The sequence below is a fragment of the Piliocolobus tephrosceles genome, chromosome 2 (genome assembly GCF_002776525.5).
Source record: "Piliocolobus tephrosceles isolate RC106 chromosome 2, ASM277652v3, whole genome shotgun sequence".
Classification (NCBI taxonomy): domain Eukaryota; kingdom Metazoa; phylum Chordata; class Mammalia; order Primates; family Cercopithecidae; genus Piliocolobus; species Piliocolobus tephrosceles.
This window is the reverse complement of record NC_045435.1, coordinates 29,687,629-29,707,725: the sequence shown is the minus strand read 5'-3', so window position 1 is coordinate 29,707,725 and position 20,097 is coordinate 29,687,629. Positions and strand designations below refer to the sequence as shown.

The window sequence follows — 20,097 nt, the reverse complement described above, 5'->3', positions numbered from 1 at the left end:
AAGATGAATGGCTGACCAAAGGTCTGTGATTACAAGGGACACTCTTAGTAAAGGTTTTTAGTGTGAGCTCCACGTCTCAATAATTATCAACTGCAGCAACAGTCTCCAACATTTTTGGCTCCAATATTTAGGGACTGGTTTCATGAAAGACAATTTTTCCACAGACGGGGGGTGGGGATGAGTTATGGCATTAGATTCTTGTAAGGAGCACGCAACTCAGACCCCTCGCATGCATGGTTCACAGCAGGGTTTGCTTTCCTATGAGAATCTAATGCTGTCACTGATCTGACAGGAGGCAGAGCTCAGGTGGTAATGCTCGCTCACCTGCCACTCACCTCCTTCTGTGCAGCCCAGCTCCTAACAGGCCACAGACCAGTACCAGTCCACGGCTTAGGGTTTGGGACCCCTTGAACTATAGAATTGGTTTTCACTAGCTCTGCTTTCCAACTGCAGGCTAGATTACTCTGTGGGATAGGAATCAAGGGAGGGTTTGTAAATTGCAAAAGGCAGAGAGGTAAAAGAAGCATGAAATGGGATGTTGTCACACTATGCGACATCAGTTTGAATTGAAACCAAGCATTGCTCTTACCATCATTGGACCCAAAGCTTCCATCAGTGGATTTTCTGTGAAACCTGCAAACAAACACATACACATGCTCCTAAGACAGCGAAAACCTCAGCATTTTACATTTGTTCCTTATAGATTTTGTTGCAGATTTGTCTACTAGGGTCTCTTCAGAACATGTCTTTGTGGCCAGGCGCGATGGCACACGCCTGTAATCCCAGCACTTTGAGAAGACAAGGCGGGCGGATCACAAAGTCAAGAGTTCGAGACCAGCCTGGCCAATACGGTGAAACCCCGTCTCTACTAAAAATACAAAAATTAGCTGGGTGTGATGGCAGGTGCCTGTAGTCTCAGCTACTTGGGAGGCTGAGGCAGGAGAATCGCCTGAACCCAGGAGGCAGAGGTTGCAGTGAGCTGAGATCATGCCACTGCACTGCAGCCTGGGTGACAGAGCGAGACTCTGTCTCAAAAAAAAAAAAAAAAAAAAGAAAAAGAAAAAAAGAAAAAACAAACAACAACAAAAAACCACATGTGTTTAGATATGGAGAAATTGGAACTCTGATACATTGCTGGTGGGAATGTAAAATGGTGCAGTCACTTTGGAAAAGTTTGTCAGTTTCCCAAAAAGTTAAATAGAGTTACCATATATCCCAGCACTTTCATTCTCAGGCATATACATCATTTATTCATTCATCAGTTTTCAGATGTAATTCACATACCATAAAATTCACCCTTTAAAGTGCTTAATTTAGTGAGTTTTAATATTAGATTGGTGCAAAAGTAATTGTGATTTTGCCTTCAAAAATAATGGCAAAAAGGCAATTACTTTCACACCAATCAAATACATTCACAAAGTTGTGTAGCTCCCACCACTATTGAATTCTAGAATATTTTCATCATCCCCAGAAGAAATTTCAAACCCATGACCAGTCACTCCCCATTCCCCACTCCCCATCCCCTGGAAAACACTAATCCACTTTCTGTCTCTGTAAGTTTGCCTATTTTGGACATTTCATTAAAAATGAATCATATTATATGTGAACTTTTGTGTCTAGTTTCTTTCACTTAGTGTAATGTTTTCAAGGTTCATCCATGCTGTAGTATGCAGTACTTCAGTCTTTTTATGGCTGAATAATATTCCATTGTACGGATATACTACATTTCATTGACATGCTTGCACTTAATGGGTATTCTGGTTGTTTTCACATTTTGGCTGTCATGAGTAACACTGTTATGAACATTTGTGTACAAGTTTTTGTGTGGATATATGTTTTCAATTATCCTGGATATATAGCTAGGAGTGGCATTGTTGAGCGTGAGAACACTCTATGTTTAACTTTTTTTCCAAATTGTTTTCGACAGTGGCCGCATAGCAAGAATAGTCTTTCATCTCCAGGGTCTTGCTGTGTCGCCCAGGCTGGAGTGCAGTGGTGTGATCTTGGCTCACTGCAAGCTCTGCCTCCTGGGTTCACCCCATTCTCCTACCTCAGACTCCCATATGTCTTTCTTTATGTCAGTACCAGAATCCTGATGACTGCAACTTTGTAATAAGTTTGATATCAGAAAGTGCAAATCCTTCAACTTTCTTCTTTTTTTTTCGGGATTGTTTTGGCTTCTGGGTCCCTTTCATTTTCATATGAATTTTAGGATCAGTTTGTCAATTTCTGTGAAAAAGCCAGCTGGGACTTTGCAAGGGATTGTGTTGAATTTGTAGATTAATTTGAGGAGTATTGTCAAGTATATTAGTTTCCTACTGCTGCTGTAACAAACTCACAGACTTAGTGGTTTAAAACAATACAAGTTTATTATCTTACAGTTCTGGGAGTCAGAATATCAAAATGCGCCTTATATGGCTAAAATAAAGGTGTCAGCAGGGCTGTACTTCTGGAGGCTCCAGGGGAGTACTCATTTTCTTGTCTTTCAAGCTTCTAGAGGCAGCCTGCATTTCTTGACTCATGGCCCCTTCCTCCGTCTGCAAAGCATATCATTCCAACCTCTGCTTCCTTTGTCGCATTTCCTTCTTCTGCCTTTGACCTTTTTGTCTCCTTCATAAGAATTCTTGTGATTACATTAGGTCCACGTAGATAATCCAAGATAATCTTCATAACTTTGTCACATCTACCAGTTCTTTTTGCCATGTAAGGTAACATATTCACAGGTTCTAGAGATTAGACATAGACATCTTCTGGGGACCGTTATTCTATCTGCTGCATTATCTTAACAATATTAAATCTTTCAGTCCATGCACATGGGATGTCTTTTCATTTGTTTAAATCTCCTTTAATTTATTGCAATGATGTTTTTGCAGTTTTCACTGTACAAGTCTTACACTGAATTTGTTAAATTTACTCCACAATCTTTCATTATTTTGTGTGTTTTTGTAAACCGAATTGTTTTCTTAATTTTATTTTTGGATTGCTCATTGCTAGTGTAGAGAAATACGAATGATTTTTTTGTATATTGATCTCATGCAATCTTGTTAAACTTGGAGTTTCTTTTTGGAATGATGAAAACATTCTGAATTAGATCATGAGATGGTTATGCATCTGTGAATATATTAAAAATCACAACATTGTGTACTTTAAAGGGGTTAATTTTATGGTCTATGAATTATATCTCAATAAAGTCATTATTAACAAACAAACTATACCATTTGGGAATGTCCATCAAAAATTAAAATGTGAATTATTCTCTCCAAATGAGGTTGGAGGGTGTGAGAGGAAAGTTGGGGACCAGAAGTGCCCGTGTTTTGGTACATTCTCATATTACTTCCAGATAGGAACTCTAGAAGTTGCATATCCTGATTTTGGTATATTTGGTTGCAGAACTTCTCTTCATAGCTCTTTTGTTCCTAGACACACCTAACTCCTGAATGGCAGGGGGCCTTGGCTTTTGTTCTCAACCTGAGTCACTCTCTCCCCAGATCCTTCCATGGCTGGCTTCTTCTTGCCATTCAGGTCTTGGTTATGAGAGACCTTCCCTGCCAACCAAATCTAGTCGAAAGTAGCTTCTCCAATCCAATCGTTCTTTATCATACCACTGTGTTTTTTCCGTCAGTACCTGGAATGATTTTCTTTATTAATTGCTTACTTGCTTGTATATTTCTTCCCTCTAAAATGTAAGCTCTATCACAGCAGGGATATATACTGTTTCATTCACTATAATGTATCTCCAACTTCTAGGATATAGCTGACACATAGAAGATGATCACTAAATATTTGTTGAATGAATGACGCATATCTTTAAGGAGAAAAGTTGGTCAGGTGCAGTAGCTCATGCTTGTAATCCCAGCACTTTGGGAGGCCAAGGTGGGTGGATCACCTGAGGTCAGGAATTCAAGAGCAGCCTGACCAATATGGTGAAACCCTGTCTCTACTAAAAATAGAAAAATCAGCCAGGCATGGTGGCACATGCCTGTAGTCCCAGCTACTCAAGATACTGCGAAAGGAGAATTGCTTGAACCCAGGAGGTGGAGGTTGCAGTGAACTGAGATCGTGCCACTGCACTCCAACCTGGGCGACAGGGAGAAAGACTACAGCAAAAAAAAAAAAAAAAAAGGAGAGAAGTTGTGATTTGGCCTGACTCTCATAACTGGCAAATGAGGCTGTGGTGAAGTTCCTTTTTAACAATTTTAGTTAACAACTGACTGGAAAGCAATTGTATGTACTTACAGAAAATGATGTTTTGATTATGTGTTTGTATTAACAGGCTTTACCCATGATTGCACTAGATTTTGGAACTGACAACATTTTTCATTAGAGGAGTTAAATGATTTACAAAGCTAAGATAAGGCAGGTGCTATCTAGTGAATAAGGAAAAAGGAAAAAATAGCAAATGAGGGCTGTGCTAGACTGATTGCTAAATGGCTGCACCTCACCTTGTATCCAGCTCCTTCAACCAAAAGGTAGAGTCGACATCTTCATTTCTTGAATCTAGACTACGCTCATGACTTATTTTGGCCAATCGAATGAGGGGGAAGTAACATTGTGTTAATTCTGAACCTGCATCTTCAGGAGGGCTTGCACTCTTCTGCTGTCTCTCTTGGAAACAAATAAGCCCCAGCTAGCCTGCTTCAGGATGACACACAAGTGCAGCTGAGGCCAGCCCAGAAGAGCTAGCTCCTAGTTGATCCGCCAGTGGACTACACTCTCTGATCACACCCTCCTGGGATCTCTCAGCCTAGCCCAGATTAGCAGAACCATCCAGCTGACCCATAGATTTGTGAGCAAGCTGTAACATGTTTTACTGTGTGCCATAGATTTTTTTTTTTTTTAATGTAGCATTATAACTTGGCTGGGCATGGTGGCTCACGCCTATAATCCCAGCACTTTCGGAGGCTGAGGCAGGAGGATCATGAAGTCAGGAGTTCAAGACCAGCCTGGCCAATGTGGTGAAACCCTGTCTCTACTACAAATATAGGAAAATTAGCTGGGCATGGTGGCATGTGCCTGTAGTTCCAGCTACTTCGGAGGCTGAGGCAGGAGAATGGCGTGAACCCAGGAGGTGGAGCTTGCAGTGAGCCGAGATCACGCCATGCACTCCAGCCTGGGCGAGAGAGCGAGACTGCATCTCATAAATAAATAAATAAATAAATAAATAAATAAATAAATAAATAAATTGTAGCAGTATTGTGGTAATAGATAACGAATACAAGAATCAAAGGGAAGGATAAGTATTCTGGATTGGGCAGTTTGGATTCAATATCTGGCAATGTGATTGTGAAGAACAAATAAGAGAACAAGTATGCAGTGCTTGGCCGAGGACCTGCACATTCATCGTGGGGGGCTTCATAAACACATGTTGAATGGACTGAGGCTGGAGGATGGGAAGGGAATAGTGTTTAGTTTCAGGCTAATACAGCATGAAGATGCTTTGGATTCTTACCTCCCCGATGGCAGAGGCCATGTCTCTGATCAATGTTTTTTATCCTGATCTCATAGCATGTACTACAAACCCCATAGGTACTCGTAATAGGGTTTAAGGGACTCATCAAGTAACTGGCATTATCCTGAGATGACTAGCTTCCTATGGTTTTACAGAAAACTTTGTTATTTTGCTTAGTTAATGAAGGAAAAGTTCTCCTATGAGAGCATTTTTTTCCTCAGTGTATTCTTCTATTTAGAATGCCAAATAGTTCTTACATTTGGCATTTCTATTTCCACTTTGTCCATATTTGGAGAAATCTAAGCTGTGCATTTGACTGTACCAAAATAATCTGCGGCTAGAAGTTTCCATAGAGCCTTATACCACAGCTTAGAAAAACTGCTTGCCTTAGTTGGCTAAATAACAACTTTAGAGCGATTGATAACCAGCTATTAGCTTAACTTTTCTGTTTGTATGTTAGCTATGCATACTAGCTAACTAAAAATGAACACTCCAGTTTTCTAAAATCTAAAACATCAGGAGTAGAGACAGTCTTCCTATGAGAGGCATAACAGAGGAACTTCTTTCCATGATATTGGAACTCATCCAAGGCAAAATTGGAAGCGTTTTGGACCCTTTTCCAACTTAGATCCTTGCTGGGGTGCCAGGCTTTTGGTCTGGCATTCTTGGTCAGCACTGTCATCTCTCATAGGGCTTGACCACTCTAGACTCACTTTGATCAGCCTGCTTCAGGCCTAAGGCTCTGGATCCAGACTGCCTGAATTCAAATCCTAGCTCTTCATTTACTGGCTGTGAATTCTTGGTAAAATTGCTTAATCCCTCTGTGCCTCAATTTCCTTAACTGTCACTTGGTGATAATAATAGTACCCACTGTTGGGGGGCATCAGATGAGATAATCTACTTAGAGCGCTTGCCATGAAAGGCAAATGGAACCATGCTTTCTTTCAAATTTATCATACGCTGCTTTCTTTCAGTGAATGGAAGAGTTTGACACTAAAAGGAGTTTGTAAGCAAACATCAAGAAGAAGCTAATTAGAGCACAATGCTTGGCTCACAGCAAGTACCTGCTAAATATTAGTAACTCTAATTTGATAAATTAAGTGAGCTGCTAATCAGCTAATGTATACTTTCCAGGTATAATATTCACCTGTAGCCTGGGGGTTTTGTTTTTAACTTTTATTTGAAAATAATTTCAGATTTATAGAGAAGTTGCAAGAATAAGAACACAGAATACCAATATACCCTTTAAATAGATTCAACCAATTGTTAGCTTATTACCTCATTTGCTTTGATCATTATCACTCTCTCCATAAAGATGTAATATATATGATATATACGTATCAAGATACACACACACATATATACACACTTTTTTTCCTGGACCATTTGAAAGTAACTTGCATACAACCAAGACCTGAACTTTTATTCCTAAATATTTCAAAAAAAAATTCTCTTACATAACCACAATATAGTTATCAAATTCACAAATTTAACATTGATGTGATATTCTTATCTAATCTACTAACTGTATTCCAGTTTTGTCAATTGACTCAATAATATCCTTTATTGTATATTTTTCTGCTAGTGTAACGTAAGATCCTGATTGAGATCAGGTATTGTCTTTAGTTGTAACATATCTTTAGTCTCCTTCAATCTGGAATACTTTTATAAATTTTCTTTGTCTTTTATGACCCATTTTAATAGAGTGTTTATTATTGGAGATTGTCTGATTTTTCCACATGATTAGATTCCAAATATGCATTTCTGGAATGGTGCAAAAGTGACATTGTGTCCTCAGAGTGTCACATCTGGAGGAACACTATGTCCACCTTCTCCTTGGTGATATTAATTTTGATCACCCTGTCAATATGCTTGATTTCTTACTGTATATCTAGTATTTTTTCCACTTTAACTACTAAGCAATTTGTGAGGATACATTTTAAGGCCATGCACACATCTTCATCCTCATTAGATTTCTGCATGTTAGATTTGGCATTCATCGATGATTCTTAAGCAAATCTAGTCTTTAACATGATGTTTGCAAAATGATGATGTTCCAACTCCGGCACTCCTCTATATTTACCAGCCAGCTTTTGGTACAGTACAGCTTTTGCTGTAGTCAAGAGTTCTTTCTCCCTTCTACTACCAGTATCTGCTAATGGCTCCTTTACCAAATGGGTAGCTGTTTTCGTAAATTTGTTGAATCACTGAATGTGTATCCACAGGTGTTTAGACCCTTCCTTCTTTTATCAACAGGGACTCAGATATTTTTATTTTTTCCAATGGTCTATAATTCATTATTCTTAATAATTTTGGTGTTCAAATTGTCCCAGATTTGGCCAGCAGTCAACTACTGTTTTTGAAGACAATATCTGAACTCAAAAGTTTCATCCAGGTCATCGAGGCAGTTTTTTTTGAGACAGAGATAGACCCATATTCTTAAGATACGTGGTTGTATCACTGAGGTAGCCATGAAATCTTTCCATGGATGGAGTTCATTTTGCAAATAGTCTCAAAATTCCATGCTGGCTTTGTTTTCTTTACATGTTCAAGAAGAGAAAGAACATTTGTTTATTGTAAATCTCCTGCCATTCTTTTGTAGCTGTTTCACAGAGAGCGCCACAAAGAACGGAATTCTCAAGGTTCAACCCTGCTGAGAGAGGGAAGGAAAGCCCTGTGTCATTAGGGGCTCCAAACTCTTGGCAAGGGAAATTTCCTTGGTCAAATTACAGCACAATTACCTCCTTTTTCCCTCCAAGGGATGTTTTACTGGAAAATCGATGCTACAATAGCAGGAAAACACTTGGTAATGTTATATCAAAGAACATTACTCCTGCTTTTTGTTGCACCTCAAAATTTATTTTAGGCATTACATTTACTTTTTGATAGAATGTTTAAAGCTGTTTCTAAATCTACATGTTAGGAAAAACTGACCATCTACAGTGAGTATTTTCTGGTCTAAAAAATATACATGTTGCCTTTTTGTTGAGTTTTAATTAACTAGGAAAATAACTGACATTCTACCAGCACCTATTATGTGTGTGTTATTGATATAAACACTGCAGTTGTACATTTTGCGGGGCAAATTATTATCTCATTTTACGGATGAGGAAACTGAAGCACAGAGAATTGAGCAACGTCTCCAAGGTCACAAGGTATCCAAGGTCACACCGCTAGTGGCTGAGGGAGATTTGAAGCCAGTCAATATGGCTGTCAAGTCTGCGCTCCAAGTGTTACACAGAGACAGGCACAGGGGATTAACATTTCTGGAAGTGATTGACCTACCTCAGATAATGAACAAACACAACAAGCAGGCATCCCAAGTAGAAGGACAGGAAGATGAAGACACTGAAAAGACTGGATTTCACATAAACAGATTCTGAAGGGAGAGAAACAACTTTGGTCAGGTCGTCCTCTGCAGGAAAGAAGACTCTGTCTGAGACAGGACAGCTTACAGGGCCACCCTCCATCATATTGATTCTTAAGTCCTAAGAAATTTTTATTCATAGCAAAACTGCTACTGGAGGTTCCCAGACATTATCCACAGTAGCTACCTACCTTTCACAGTGATGACTTCCCAGTAGAAGCCGGGAAGGGACTGCCTGTCTACAACTTCACGATTGAGGTCCCTTTGGATGTAACAAAATGTTCTGATTCCCTTTTCTATTTCTAAGGTAAATATACTTTACTTTTCTTATGATAATTCTCTCGGAAGGATGACAGTAATATCAAATGATATGACTGATTTTCCGACACAGGAATCTCTCCGATGCATTCTGGAGCCAACACTGACCTTTAATGGAAGGAACAATGGTCACTTCGAGGTTCTTTTTTCGCTGTAGATTCCAGGTCTGGTTTTCCTTTTCTGGTTTAAAAAAAAAAAAAAAAAAAGAATGAAGCACAATGAATCAGATAATGATTTTTTGGGTCTCTTGTCTGAACAATTATTCAAAAAATGTCCAGAATTAACTCTGATTGCTGAATCTTATTTTAGCAAGAATTGGAGGAATATCTAACCCCCAAACCTTCAAACCATCTGAAATCCCTTTTGGTTAAGGAGGCTAGCATTAGACTCTCAATTTGGCCTTTGCTTGTGTGCATTTTGGTATCACTAACAGATGCAAATAAGATTGCAGCCTCCCTTCTCCAATGAAGAGGGGTGGACCCTTCCCCTAATATCCACAAACATGTGAAGAAAACAGCTGTGAAAACAGAAGCTACCTTTTCCTTTGGTTTGTATATTTCTAGCCAGTACAATTTTTTCCGTCTTGTATAGTCATGAAAGGGCTTGTAGTTCTTTCTCCCTTCTACTACCAGTATCTGCCAAGGAATATTTGACATTGGCAAAATTTTGGAGCCATGTAATTAAGAGGTTAAAGAACATAGTAGGAGAAATTTCACCTAAACATTCATACCAAGGAAATGATGTTACAATCAACAGTAAACACACTTTGTGTTGGTCACATGTGGTTAATCCCTGGCTAGTGGTCTAAGTTTTCAGTCATCAGCCTATTCTGCCCTTAAGGTAGCTACTGGGCTTGTATATTTCTAGCCATAACTGTCTGTACTATGCCTAAGAGCTCCCATACTCCTTATTATTGGGATAAGTTGTTGCAGTTGGCTTTCTTACTATTTTTCAAGGTAAAATTTTTGGCAACTGAGATGGAGAATGCTGAATTTTTCTTGTCCATCATTGTGGAAATGATGACTACTGATAAACGTAAGTAGCTACGCGGCTACTGGCTACCAACCCATCTTAGGAAATGTACTTTGATAGCTATGTAAGATCATTACTTCGTGGTAGCAAATATTTGTTGAGTAAAGGGCCAACCGAGTGAATTTATCTTCCATGGTCTGAGGGAATAGAATGCTTCAAAAAGATGAAATGCACTAAATGACATTTTGTAGTATCAATAATACCTTTAGATCTGTTACTTTCTATCTTTTGTTTTTTTCTCAAGTATCTCTCAGATGCCTTTCCCAGTCATACTGATGGAACCAATCCTTGCTTAGTGGGAACTAGAGGGAGGTTTCAGCTTCCCTTTCACTCCCTTCCTTCAGGTTTTTCTAAGTAGCCAAGTGTTCCTCACTAGCTCTTACCCTGGATGAAGAAAGATCCTCCACAGGCATAATCTTCAGGCTTTATCACAAATACCACGAAGAACTGCTCGCCTGGAAAATCCTTCTTCTGCATAAGACATAACAACCTTATGATAGGCGGTAAGAAAGAGCTAGAAGGGAGAAAGTCCCTGGGGGTGGGGGCAGAAAGAAAGAGGAGAGAGAAGAAAAATAAAGTTCACCCTTGCCCTCTAACTCCTTGGAAATGACTTTCACATACCTGTGGTCTACTCCAGATTATCCACTCTGAGATAATAGTTATATCCAAGAAATTAAGGTAAATAGATATACATTTCTGATTTCAATCAATTTTGTGCCTATTTGAGTGCTTAGAACTTTAAGAAGCACCATACAAATAATATGTGTATAGCCTATGTTTAATAACTAATGCTTACATGTTAAGTTTTTATTTTAGAATCTAATGATGAATAACATTTCTAAAATTGACACACTCAGCAGTTGAATAAATAATTTAGGTTACAGAAGCAAAGGACTCAGTCATCATCTTGGCTTTGAGTTACTCTAAGTGTGTTTCTCTATGTGCCCATTTCCTCATCCATGAATGAAGTGTGGTTGACAAGATGAACTTTAAGGTCCATTATAGTTCTACAACCCTGTCTTTAAAAAAAAAAAAAAAAACAACAAAAAAAACAAAACTCCTCTTCAACATAGTGTTGGAAGTTCTGGCTAGGGCAATCAGGCAAGAGAAAGAAATAAAGGGCATCCAGTTAGGAAAAGAAGAAGTCAAATTGTCCCTGTTTGCAGATGACATGATTTTATATTTAGAAAACCCCATTGTCTCAGCCCAAAATCTCCTTAAGCTGATAAGCAACTTCAGTAAAGTCTCAGGATACAAAATTAATGTGCAAAAATCACAAGCATTCTTATACACCAGTAACAGACAAACAGAGAGCCAAATCATGAATGAACTTCCATTCACAATTGCTTCAAAGAGAATAAAATACCTAGGAATCCAACTTACAAGGGATGTAAAGGACCTCTTCAAGGAGAACTACAAACCACTGCTCAGTGAAATAAAAGAGGACACTAACAAATGGAAGAACATACCATGCTCATGGATAGGAAGAATCAATATCGTGAAAATGGCCATACTGCCCAGGGTTATTTACAGATTCAACGCCATCCCCATCAAGCTACCAATGAGTTTCTTCACAGAATTGGAAAAAACTGCTTTAAAGTTCATATGGAACCAAAAAAGAGCCCGCATTGCCAAGACAATCCTAAGTCAAAAGAACAAAGCTGGAGGCGTCACGCTACCTGACTTCAAACTATACTACAAGGCTACAGTAACCAAAACAGCATGATACTGGTACCAAAACAGAGATATAGACCAATGGAACAGAACAGAGTCCTCAGAAATAATACCACACATCTATAGCCATCTGATCTTTGACAAACCTGAGAGAAACAAGAAATGGGGAAAGGATTCCCTATTTAATAAATGGTGCTGGGAAAATTGGCTAGCCATAAGTAGAAAGCTGAAACTGGATCCTTTCCTTACTCCTTATACGAAAATTAATTCAAGATGGATTAGAGACTTAAATGTTAGACCTAATACCATAAAAACCCTAGAAGAAAACCTAGGTAGTACCATTCAGGACATAGGCATGGGCAAGGACTTCATGTCTAAAACACCAAAAGCAACGGCAGCAAAAGCCAAAATTGACAAATGGGATCTAATTAAACTAAAGAGCTTCTGCACAGCAAAAGAAACTACCATCAGAGTGAACAGGCAACCTACAGAATGGGAGAAAATTTTTGCAATCTACTCATCTGACAAAGGGCTAATATCCAGAATCTACAAAGAACTCAAACAAATATACAAGAAAAAAACAAACAACCCCATCAAAAAGTGGGCAAAGGATATGAACAGACATTTCTCAAAAGAAGACATTCATACAGCCAACAGACACATGAAAAAATGCTCATCATCACTGGCCATCAGAGAAATGCAAATCAAAACCACAATGAGATACCATCTCACACCAGTTAGAATGGCAATCATTAAAAAGTCAGGAAACAACAGGTGCTGGAGAGGATGTGGAGAAATAGGAACATTTTTACACTGTTGGTGGGATTGTAAACTAGTTCAACCATTATGGAAAACAGTATGGCAATTCCTCAAGGATCTAGAACTAGATGTACCATATGACCCAGCCATCCCACTACTGGGTATATACCCAAAGGATTATAAATTATGCTACTACAAAGACACATGCACACGTATGTTTATTGCGGCACTATTCACAATAGCAAAGACTTGGAATCAACCCAAATGTCCATCAGTGACAGACTGGATTAAGAAAATGTGGCACATATACACCATGGAATACTATGCAGCCATAAAAAAGGATGAGTTTGCGTCCTTTGTAGGGACATGGATGCAGCTGGGAACCATCATTCTTAGCAAACTATCACAAGAACAGAAAACCAAACACCGCATGTTCTCACTCATAGGTGGGAACTGAACAATGACATCACTTCGACTTGGGAAGGGGAACATCACACATCGGGGCCTATCATGGGGAGGGGGGAGGGGGGAGGGATTGCATTGGGAGTTATACCTGATATAAATGATGAATTGATGGGTGCTGACGAGTTGATGGGTGCAGCACACCAACATGGCACAAGTATACATATGTAACAAACCTGCACGTTATGCACATGTACCCTAGAACTTAAAGTATAATAAAATAAAAAAAAAAATCATCCCTAAACTTCTGGTGTCCTGTTCAGCCCACTGAGAAAATGACTTTTTTTTTTTTTTTAATTTCTGGCATAGACATAAATTGTTTTGTTTGTTTGTTTGTTTGTTTGTTTGTTTTTTGAGACGTAGTTTCACTCTTGTCACCCAGGCTGGAGTGGAGTGGTGTGATCTCGGCTCATTGCAACCTCTGCCTCTTGGGTTCAAGCGATTCTCCTGCCTCAGCCTCCTGAGTAGCTGGGATTACAGGGGTGCACCACCACGCCCAGCTAATTTTTGTATTTTTAGTAGAGACTGGATTTCACCATATTGGCCAGGCTGGTCTCGAACGCCTCACCTCAGGTGATCCTCCTGCCTCGGCCAGCCGAAGTGCTGGGATTACAGGCATGAGCCACTGTGCCTGGCCAGACATATTAGTTTTTAAACCAATCAGAAAGGAAGGAGATCCTAGGCACATCATGGATGGCCATCCCTTTAGGATGCTGGCTCAGTCAGTACACTGACTATCTATTGAGCATTATCATTGGCAACAATGCCCACAGAAACAATGTCTCACCTGTAGTGTGATGGCAGCTTTCTTGGTCATGGACTGATAGACACCATTAAATTCCACATCGTGGTCAAGATCATACACTGGGCACTGCAGCATGCATGAGGAATAAAAAGGAAAGCATACATAATGTTGTGCAATGTCATGCCACACATAGGTCCTGTCAGCATCTTTCTGCTTGGATCACAGAGCAGGGCATCCTTATTAACCAGAAACTAGGTAAAGTTTCCCCCCTTGAACAGTCATGACATAGTCTTCCTAAGACTTGGGGCCTCATCCTCTAAAGTCGAAGACACGTTATATTGAAGAGAACTATAAAACTATTGTCTTAAAGTGTATAACAGTTTTTTCAATTTTCATTAACACCTCAGGAGACACAAAGAACCCAATGTTACAACAAAAATTTAAAAACAGAACAAATGGTAGGGTTCGATTTTAGTTTTCTCGTGGAGCCCACAACTTGGTCTTCCTGGTTCTTTGTTACAGTCCTTCCCTGCTTCCTCCCTCCTTTCCTTCTTTGCTTTGTTGATTTTGGTGAAGACTTAACTATTCTTTACCTCTTCAAATTAGTGTCTGCAAATACAGTCTGCTCACCCGTACTCAGATACTGTTCATATTGTTTAGTAGTTTTGGAAGGGAGATACGCGGTAAGAAGATGGCATGCTTCCCACCCTTCTCTTTCATTTCTTCTGGAATAATATAATGCTCTATAATAGAAGGTTGGCAAGTTACCAGCACTCACCATGATATTCTGGACTGAGACAACAGAACATGGATAAGCCATTTCAGACACCACTTTAATGACAACTGAGTCCACGTCTTTGGGGAACTTGTATAGAAAATACTGAGAATAAGAAAAAGAAAGTCATGATTTATATTTACATGAATGGGATTGTTTCCTCTATTAGGCACAAAATTTATATGTAAATCTCAGTGAATCTCCATTAATGAGTTCAGTTAGCTCTTCATCTCATACATATTGAGCAACTAAATCTGTGCAGGGCTGTGTGCCAGGCATTAAGAATATAGCAGTAAATAAGACAAAATAGACAACATTTTATGCAATGTTGCTATTTCTTTTTCTAGGGTAAAAGAAATAGTCATTTATTTTGTTTCCTGTTTAAGAAGCATCCTGCCCCCTTCGAATTAAGGATAAGTGAGATATAACACGTGATAAGATTCACTTCTGTGTGGTCAGTGTGACATGTGAAAACTCCATATTGAAAAGCAGATAAGCCTGTTTTTCAATAATTTTAACCACCTTTCCCATAGGCAAGAATTTGCACTAGACTCATCCTCCCCCTTGCCCTTTTGATCAGGAAACTTGTTGCTGGCTGGGATATACTAAGAACAAACAGAGATTCAAAGATCAAGTCCCATGTAGAGTCCCCAGAAATATGTTCACAATTTTGGGCAGGTTGAGGTATCTTTTAAAAGTATTTTTCAAATAACACCAGAATTAGGAAACATTTTTAATTGAAAGAAGTTGTACTATTTACCCATGTAGATTACGAGTCCACTGGAAAAATGTATTAACTCTAAGTTGTAAACTTGTTCTTAATGATGAAGAAAGGGGAATTCTGCCAAATAATTATAAACTATGATAACTAGTTGAGAAGCTATATTAAGCCTGTGATTAAGATTTTGAGAAAAGCAACCGAAACAGGCTCCCAAATAAGATGCTAATAAATCTATCATGTACAGAGAGGCAAAACAAGTTAAAACTTAACTTTGTATTTCAACATCTTTTTTTGCTAACCCTATTTTGAGTACTAGGACAATAAAAATGGAATCCTTTTCAATAATCCAGAGCTTTCTGATGGGGAAAAATTATCTCAGAATTAAGGAGTGTCATTAATGATGCAGTTGGAAGTCTATCCACACCTTATAACGGATGGCAATATCCCCACGAACCCACTTAATTTTGGAGCTTGACTCAAATACATATAATACAGGGCTCTTTAACAGATGAGGAGTCTGGAATTCCCAAGAGTGTTCTTGTTTCCCAGGAGATCCATACTTTGTAACTCAAGAGCATTACTATGATTACTGTTGGCAATAATGAGCCTCATATATGTTCCCATATATGACAGTAATTGGTTTTGTGCAAGCAGTAAACACCCACTGAAAGTATTAACAACTTTATCTGTAAATTACCTTAAACCCCAAATAAATGTTTTTGACCCCTGCCTGACAATCCACCTTTACCAGAAAGAATCGAATGACAAATACCCAAAGCGATGGCTGGAATTTAGGCTGAAAAATCACTATCTGGGTCCTGGCTACCTCCCAAGTTTCTGCAACCTGCTTCTAACTCCTGGAATAGAGGCAGACAGTGACTGACACAAGTTATCTGAGAATGTGCAATCATTTGGGTGAGTTTAGAGAAAAAGAAAGTATTTCCTGTAGTCAAAGAGGATACAAAATATAGGTGAAAATGAGACTAGTTAAGAGTAGAGTAAGACTTTCATCGATATCAAGGAACTTGTTTTGTTTTATTAGGTTTTTTTTTTTTTGAGACAGAGACTCGCTCTGTTGTTCAGGCTGGAGCAATCTCGGCTCACTGCAAGTTCTACCTCCCGGGTTCACGCCATTCTCCTGCCTCAGCCTCCTGAGTAGCTGGGACTACAGGCACCCGCCGCGATGCCTTGCTAATTTTTTGTATTTTCAGTAGAGACAGGGCTTCATTGTGTTAGCCAGGATGGTCTCGATCTCCTGACCTCGTGATCCGCCCACCTCGGCCTCCCAAAGAGCTAGGATTACAGGCATGAGCCACTGCGCCTGGCCTGTTTTATTAGTTTGTTCTAAGTATATTTTAGTCCAGTTTGGGGTTTAGATGCAAATTATTTAAATTTTTTTTTCAGAGATAGGGTCTCACGCTGTCACCTAGGCTAGGGTGCAGTGGCACAATCATGTATCACTGAAGTCTTGATCTCCTGGGCTCAAGTGATCTTTCTGCCTCAGCCTCCTGCATAGTCACAGCTATACGTGCAAGATTCCATGCCCAGCTAATTTTTTATTTTTAAAGTTTTTGTAAAGACAGGGTCTTGCTATGTTGCCCAGGCTGGTCTTGAACTCCTGGCCTCAAGTGATACTCCTACCTCAGCCTCTCAAAGTGTTGAGATTATAGGTGCAAGCCACCACACCTGGTCAGTATATCATATTTATTATAGCTCTGTACAGGACTGTTAGACTATACTATTCCTGTAGTTAGAATGAAAGTTATCCCCCCCCCTCTTTTTTTTAGATTTCTCTCTTTGCACCTAGTAATTAGTGCTTGTAAAATATTTCTTGAAATGAAATAGTCAGTAAGTGTTGAGGGTGGTATATTAAGGGTCTTTGGCCCTCTCCTGCCACTGGGTGGCAGTATATATGCATTGCAGAGACTTTCACAGACAGGAAGTTTAAAAGATGTGTGGGAGTTGGTTCATTCAGGCTTGGGAGAGCCGATTGTGCATTAGTCACTTTCCAGTGACATCACAATGGGAGCTTAAAATCAGCCATAGTGGAGGTATTTACACCACAGAAATGGGCAAACACTACAAATCAGGGCTTTCTCTCTGAAAACCAATTGTTAACTATTTACCAGCACACCAGTGATTGTAGTATATTTACAACAAGTCCATGTTAATTCCAGTTTTACTGCTCCAAAGCAAAACCTAAGTAGCTATTTATGACCAAAGCTATATTACAGACTAAAGAAAACATACAACAAATAAACTTGTTTCAAACATGCTATTATATAGAATTTTGTCTTCAGAAGCTTATGAAAGAAAAAAGGAAGGTAACTAGAAATGACACGAGAAAAACAGCCTGACTTAATCCAAGTTTTCATGTATTTATTCTATTTGTGGTTATGGTTTAATTGCAGAGCACAACAAAAATATCTAATTCTCCTAATATTTTTTGTCAACATTCTGGCTCTTTCTTTATGAGAGGAGAAACAAATTTATTACACTTATAACATTATAAACATTAAAATCTGTCTTATTTTCATTGTATTTCCAGGTTAATTAATTGTTTCTGTATCTGTTTGGTGTCAGCCTTTTACTCCCTATCCCCACTACCACTTCCCAGCTATCAGGTTCATAATGGCAGAAGTTGTGTCGCTCTGTTCTTCATCTTTGTGTCTCCAGCACCAGGTGCAGTCTAACAAAGTTCTTGGTGTATAGTGGGCACACGATTTGCTCAATGAAGGTTGAACCAAGGAACACCTGAAAACAAATAGCATGCTGCCCATTTCATATCTATTAAGGTGATATGATTAAATATTGTGTCCAAAATTCCTGTAACACAAGGAATAAAGTGGAATACGAATATACTTCAAGTTTGGAAAGATCAAGGGCAACCCCACACGCTAACTCTACCGTGGTAACATGGTTTCACTAACAGGAAGGCAACACCAATGGGTAGGGTGTTGATAACTCTTGGAACCCATTCACTTACCTGAGGTTGAGAGGGGCTGGCAGTAAAGTGAAAGGCAACATTTGTCCTGAGAAACGTAAGTGGCAGAAGGGAAAGGGGAAAAGTGAGAGAAAAGCATAAGTTAGTGAGCAAAAATTATTTATTTAAAAGAAAGCCATATTAAAGTAGACTCGAGGAGAGCTTCACCTTTGGTGAGGGGAGTTCTCCTCCCATGAAACTGACGAAGTAGACTGCATGGGGACGTGGTGGTTTCAACACTCAAGAATGACCAGACTGGGGAAGGGGATTATTATTTTTCTGTCTTTAAATATCCATGAAGCCATATCTATATAAGGTAGTTTGTTTACTTTTGTAGCCACTTTTGCCTTGGGACTGTCTTGTGCTTGATTTTATAGTCAAGCACAGGGTTTAGGTAACAGAAGTGGGCTGAAGGAGAGAGGAAATCCAGGTTCAAGGTCCTTTAGGATATTGTAGATACTATTTTGAAATAATTTTGATGGACCCATGGCAAAATGGATCACTTTTTACCAAACACGGTGAATAGATAACCACATGAGATGGTGGCTAGGGACAGAAACATGCCCTTACTATCCCCGATTGCTGCCACACTGGCTGAAATTCTCCAAGATTTAGTTCCCTTTGGGTTAGGCATTGCCATCCAAGACCCTTCTTTAAAATATAAATACCACCAAAAGAATATAATGAAGTTTTCTTCTCTTCAATTCGTAATTTACTGTGAATTACATTATTAGATACTTTCATTCTCCCATGTAAGACAGCAATGATCTAGGCACTGAAGAAAGGAGAGTGTGAAGAGATAGGAAGCATAAATTGGTAGCATAGAGGACTGTCTGCCATCAGCACCTATGAAACAGTTCAAGTGTTTGTCACAAAGACAAATGTGGTCTTCTCTATAGTTTTATAAGGACTACTTTGGGCTTTTGCCTTTCTGGCTCTTGCCTCATCGTTAGCCATGAAGATCATGCACACAAGTCCACAGCAGTCTCAGACCCCCAGGCTGCTGAAACCCCACACCTGGGGGTGCATGCCCTGCCCCTCCAATGTGCCCTGCATTTCTGGGCATCTGAACTTGAACTTCTGGGATTTCTCATTAGCTTCATCCCCTGGGGCTCTCTGAAGATTTTTTTCTTTCCACTCTAATTTTCCTTTCATAAAAATTAAATACCTGTTTTAAAATTAATGATTTCTTTAGAAAGGGCATTTCAAGACAATTAAGCAAGAGGTGTATAATTAGAGGTGTTATTTAGAAGTCATAAAATTTGAGGACTATTTATAAAGGTGATGACCACAACTTAGGCTGTCATTAGGCCGGGCTCGGAATTTAGCTCACAACAATAGATGTAATTTTTATGTATCTACTTGCAACAGAAATCTTAGTCAATGTTGAGGATTGTTTCTTCTGAAGCAGAACTGAAAACTTCTGTCCGTAAGTCACCTAAAGAAGCCAAAGTGAGTGTCAAACCCAGTTATGTTTCTGCTCCAGAAAGTCTTATGGCCAGAGAGTCCTTGGCCAGAGTTTGGACCTGTGATACTGTGTGTGGGCTGGGTAGAGCCCTTTCAGTAGTCTGGGAGTGTCGCCGGCTGTTACCGGGGCAACATGAGTCCTTCAACTCTCTTTGTTGCCAGATCAGAGAACAAAGAGGACACGATTTTCTTGGCTGGCAACATGACTTCTCCTGACTCTCTTATCTGCACCGTCATCTTTCAAGTCCATCGGTTCTTCATGATAGCATGAAATTTGCAGAAGCAACCCGTATTTTTTGGCCATTTTAATTTTCCCCATCATTTCAGTTTCAGTCATAGTATGAA

General features: G+C 39.3%; 1 protein-coding gene across 5 annotated transcripts in view; it reads right to left on the bottom strand.

Moving 5' to 3' along the window:
- Positions 1 to 20,097, bottom strand: part of SIDT1 (SID1 transmembrane family member 1) — a 94,291-nt gene that overhangs the window by 35,970 nt on the left and 38,224 nt on the right. For 2 of the 5 annotated variants that reach the window (XM_023213430.1, XM_023213432.1), the window contains exons 4-10: positions 18,289 to 18,334; positions 14,585 to 14,686; positions 13,849 to 13,932; positions 10,550 to 10,637; positions 9,243 to 9,314; positions 8,735 to 8,828; positions 590 to 633 (exon numbers count right to left, since the gene is read on the bottom strand). In XM_023213430.1, coding sequence (XP_023069198.1) covers positions 590 to 633; positions 8,735 to 8,828; positions 9,243 to 9,314; positions 10,550 to 10,637; positions 13,849 to 13,932; positions 14,585 to 14,686; positions 18,289 to 18,334 — 530 coding nt within the window. Of the gene's footprint in view, positions 1 to 589; positions 634 to 8,734; positions 8,829 to 9,242; positions 9,315 to 10,549; positions 10,699 to 13,848; positions 13,933 to 14,584; positions 14,687 to 18,288; positions 18,335 to 20,097 lie in introns of those variants that run through there. The other 3 variants (XM_023213435.1, XM_023213436.1, XM_023213433.1) reach the window with 2 other exon arrangements.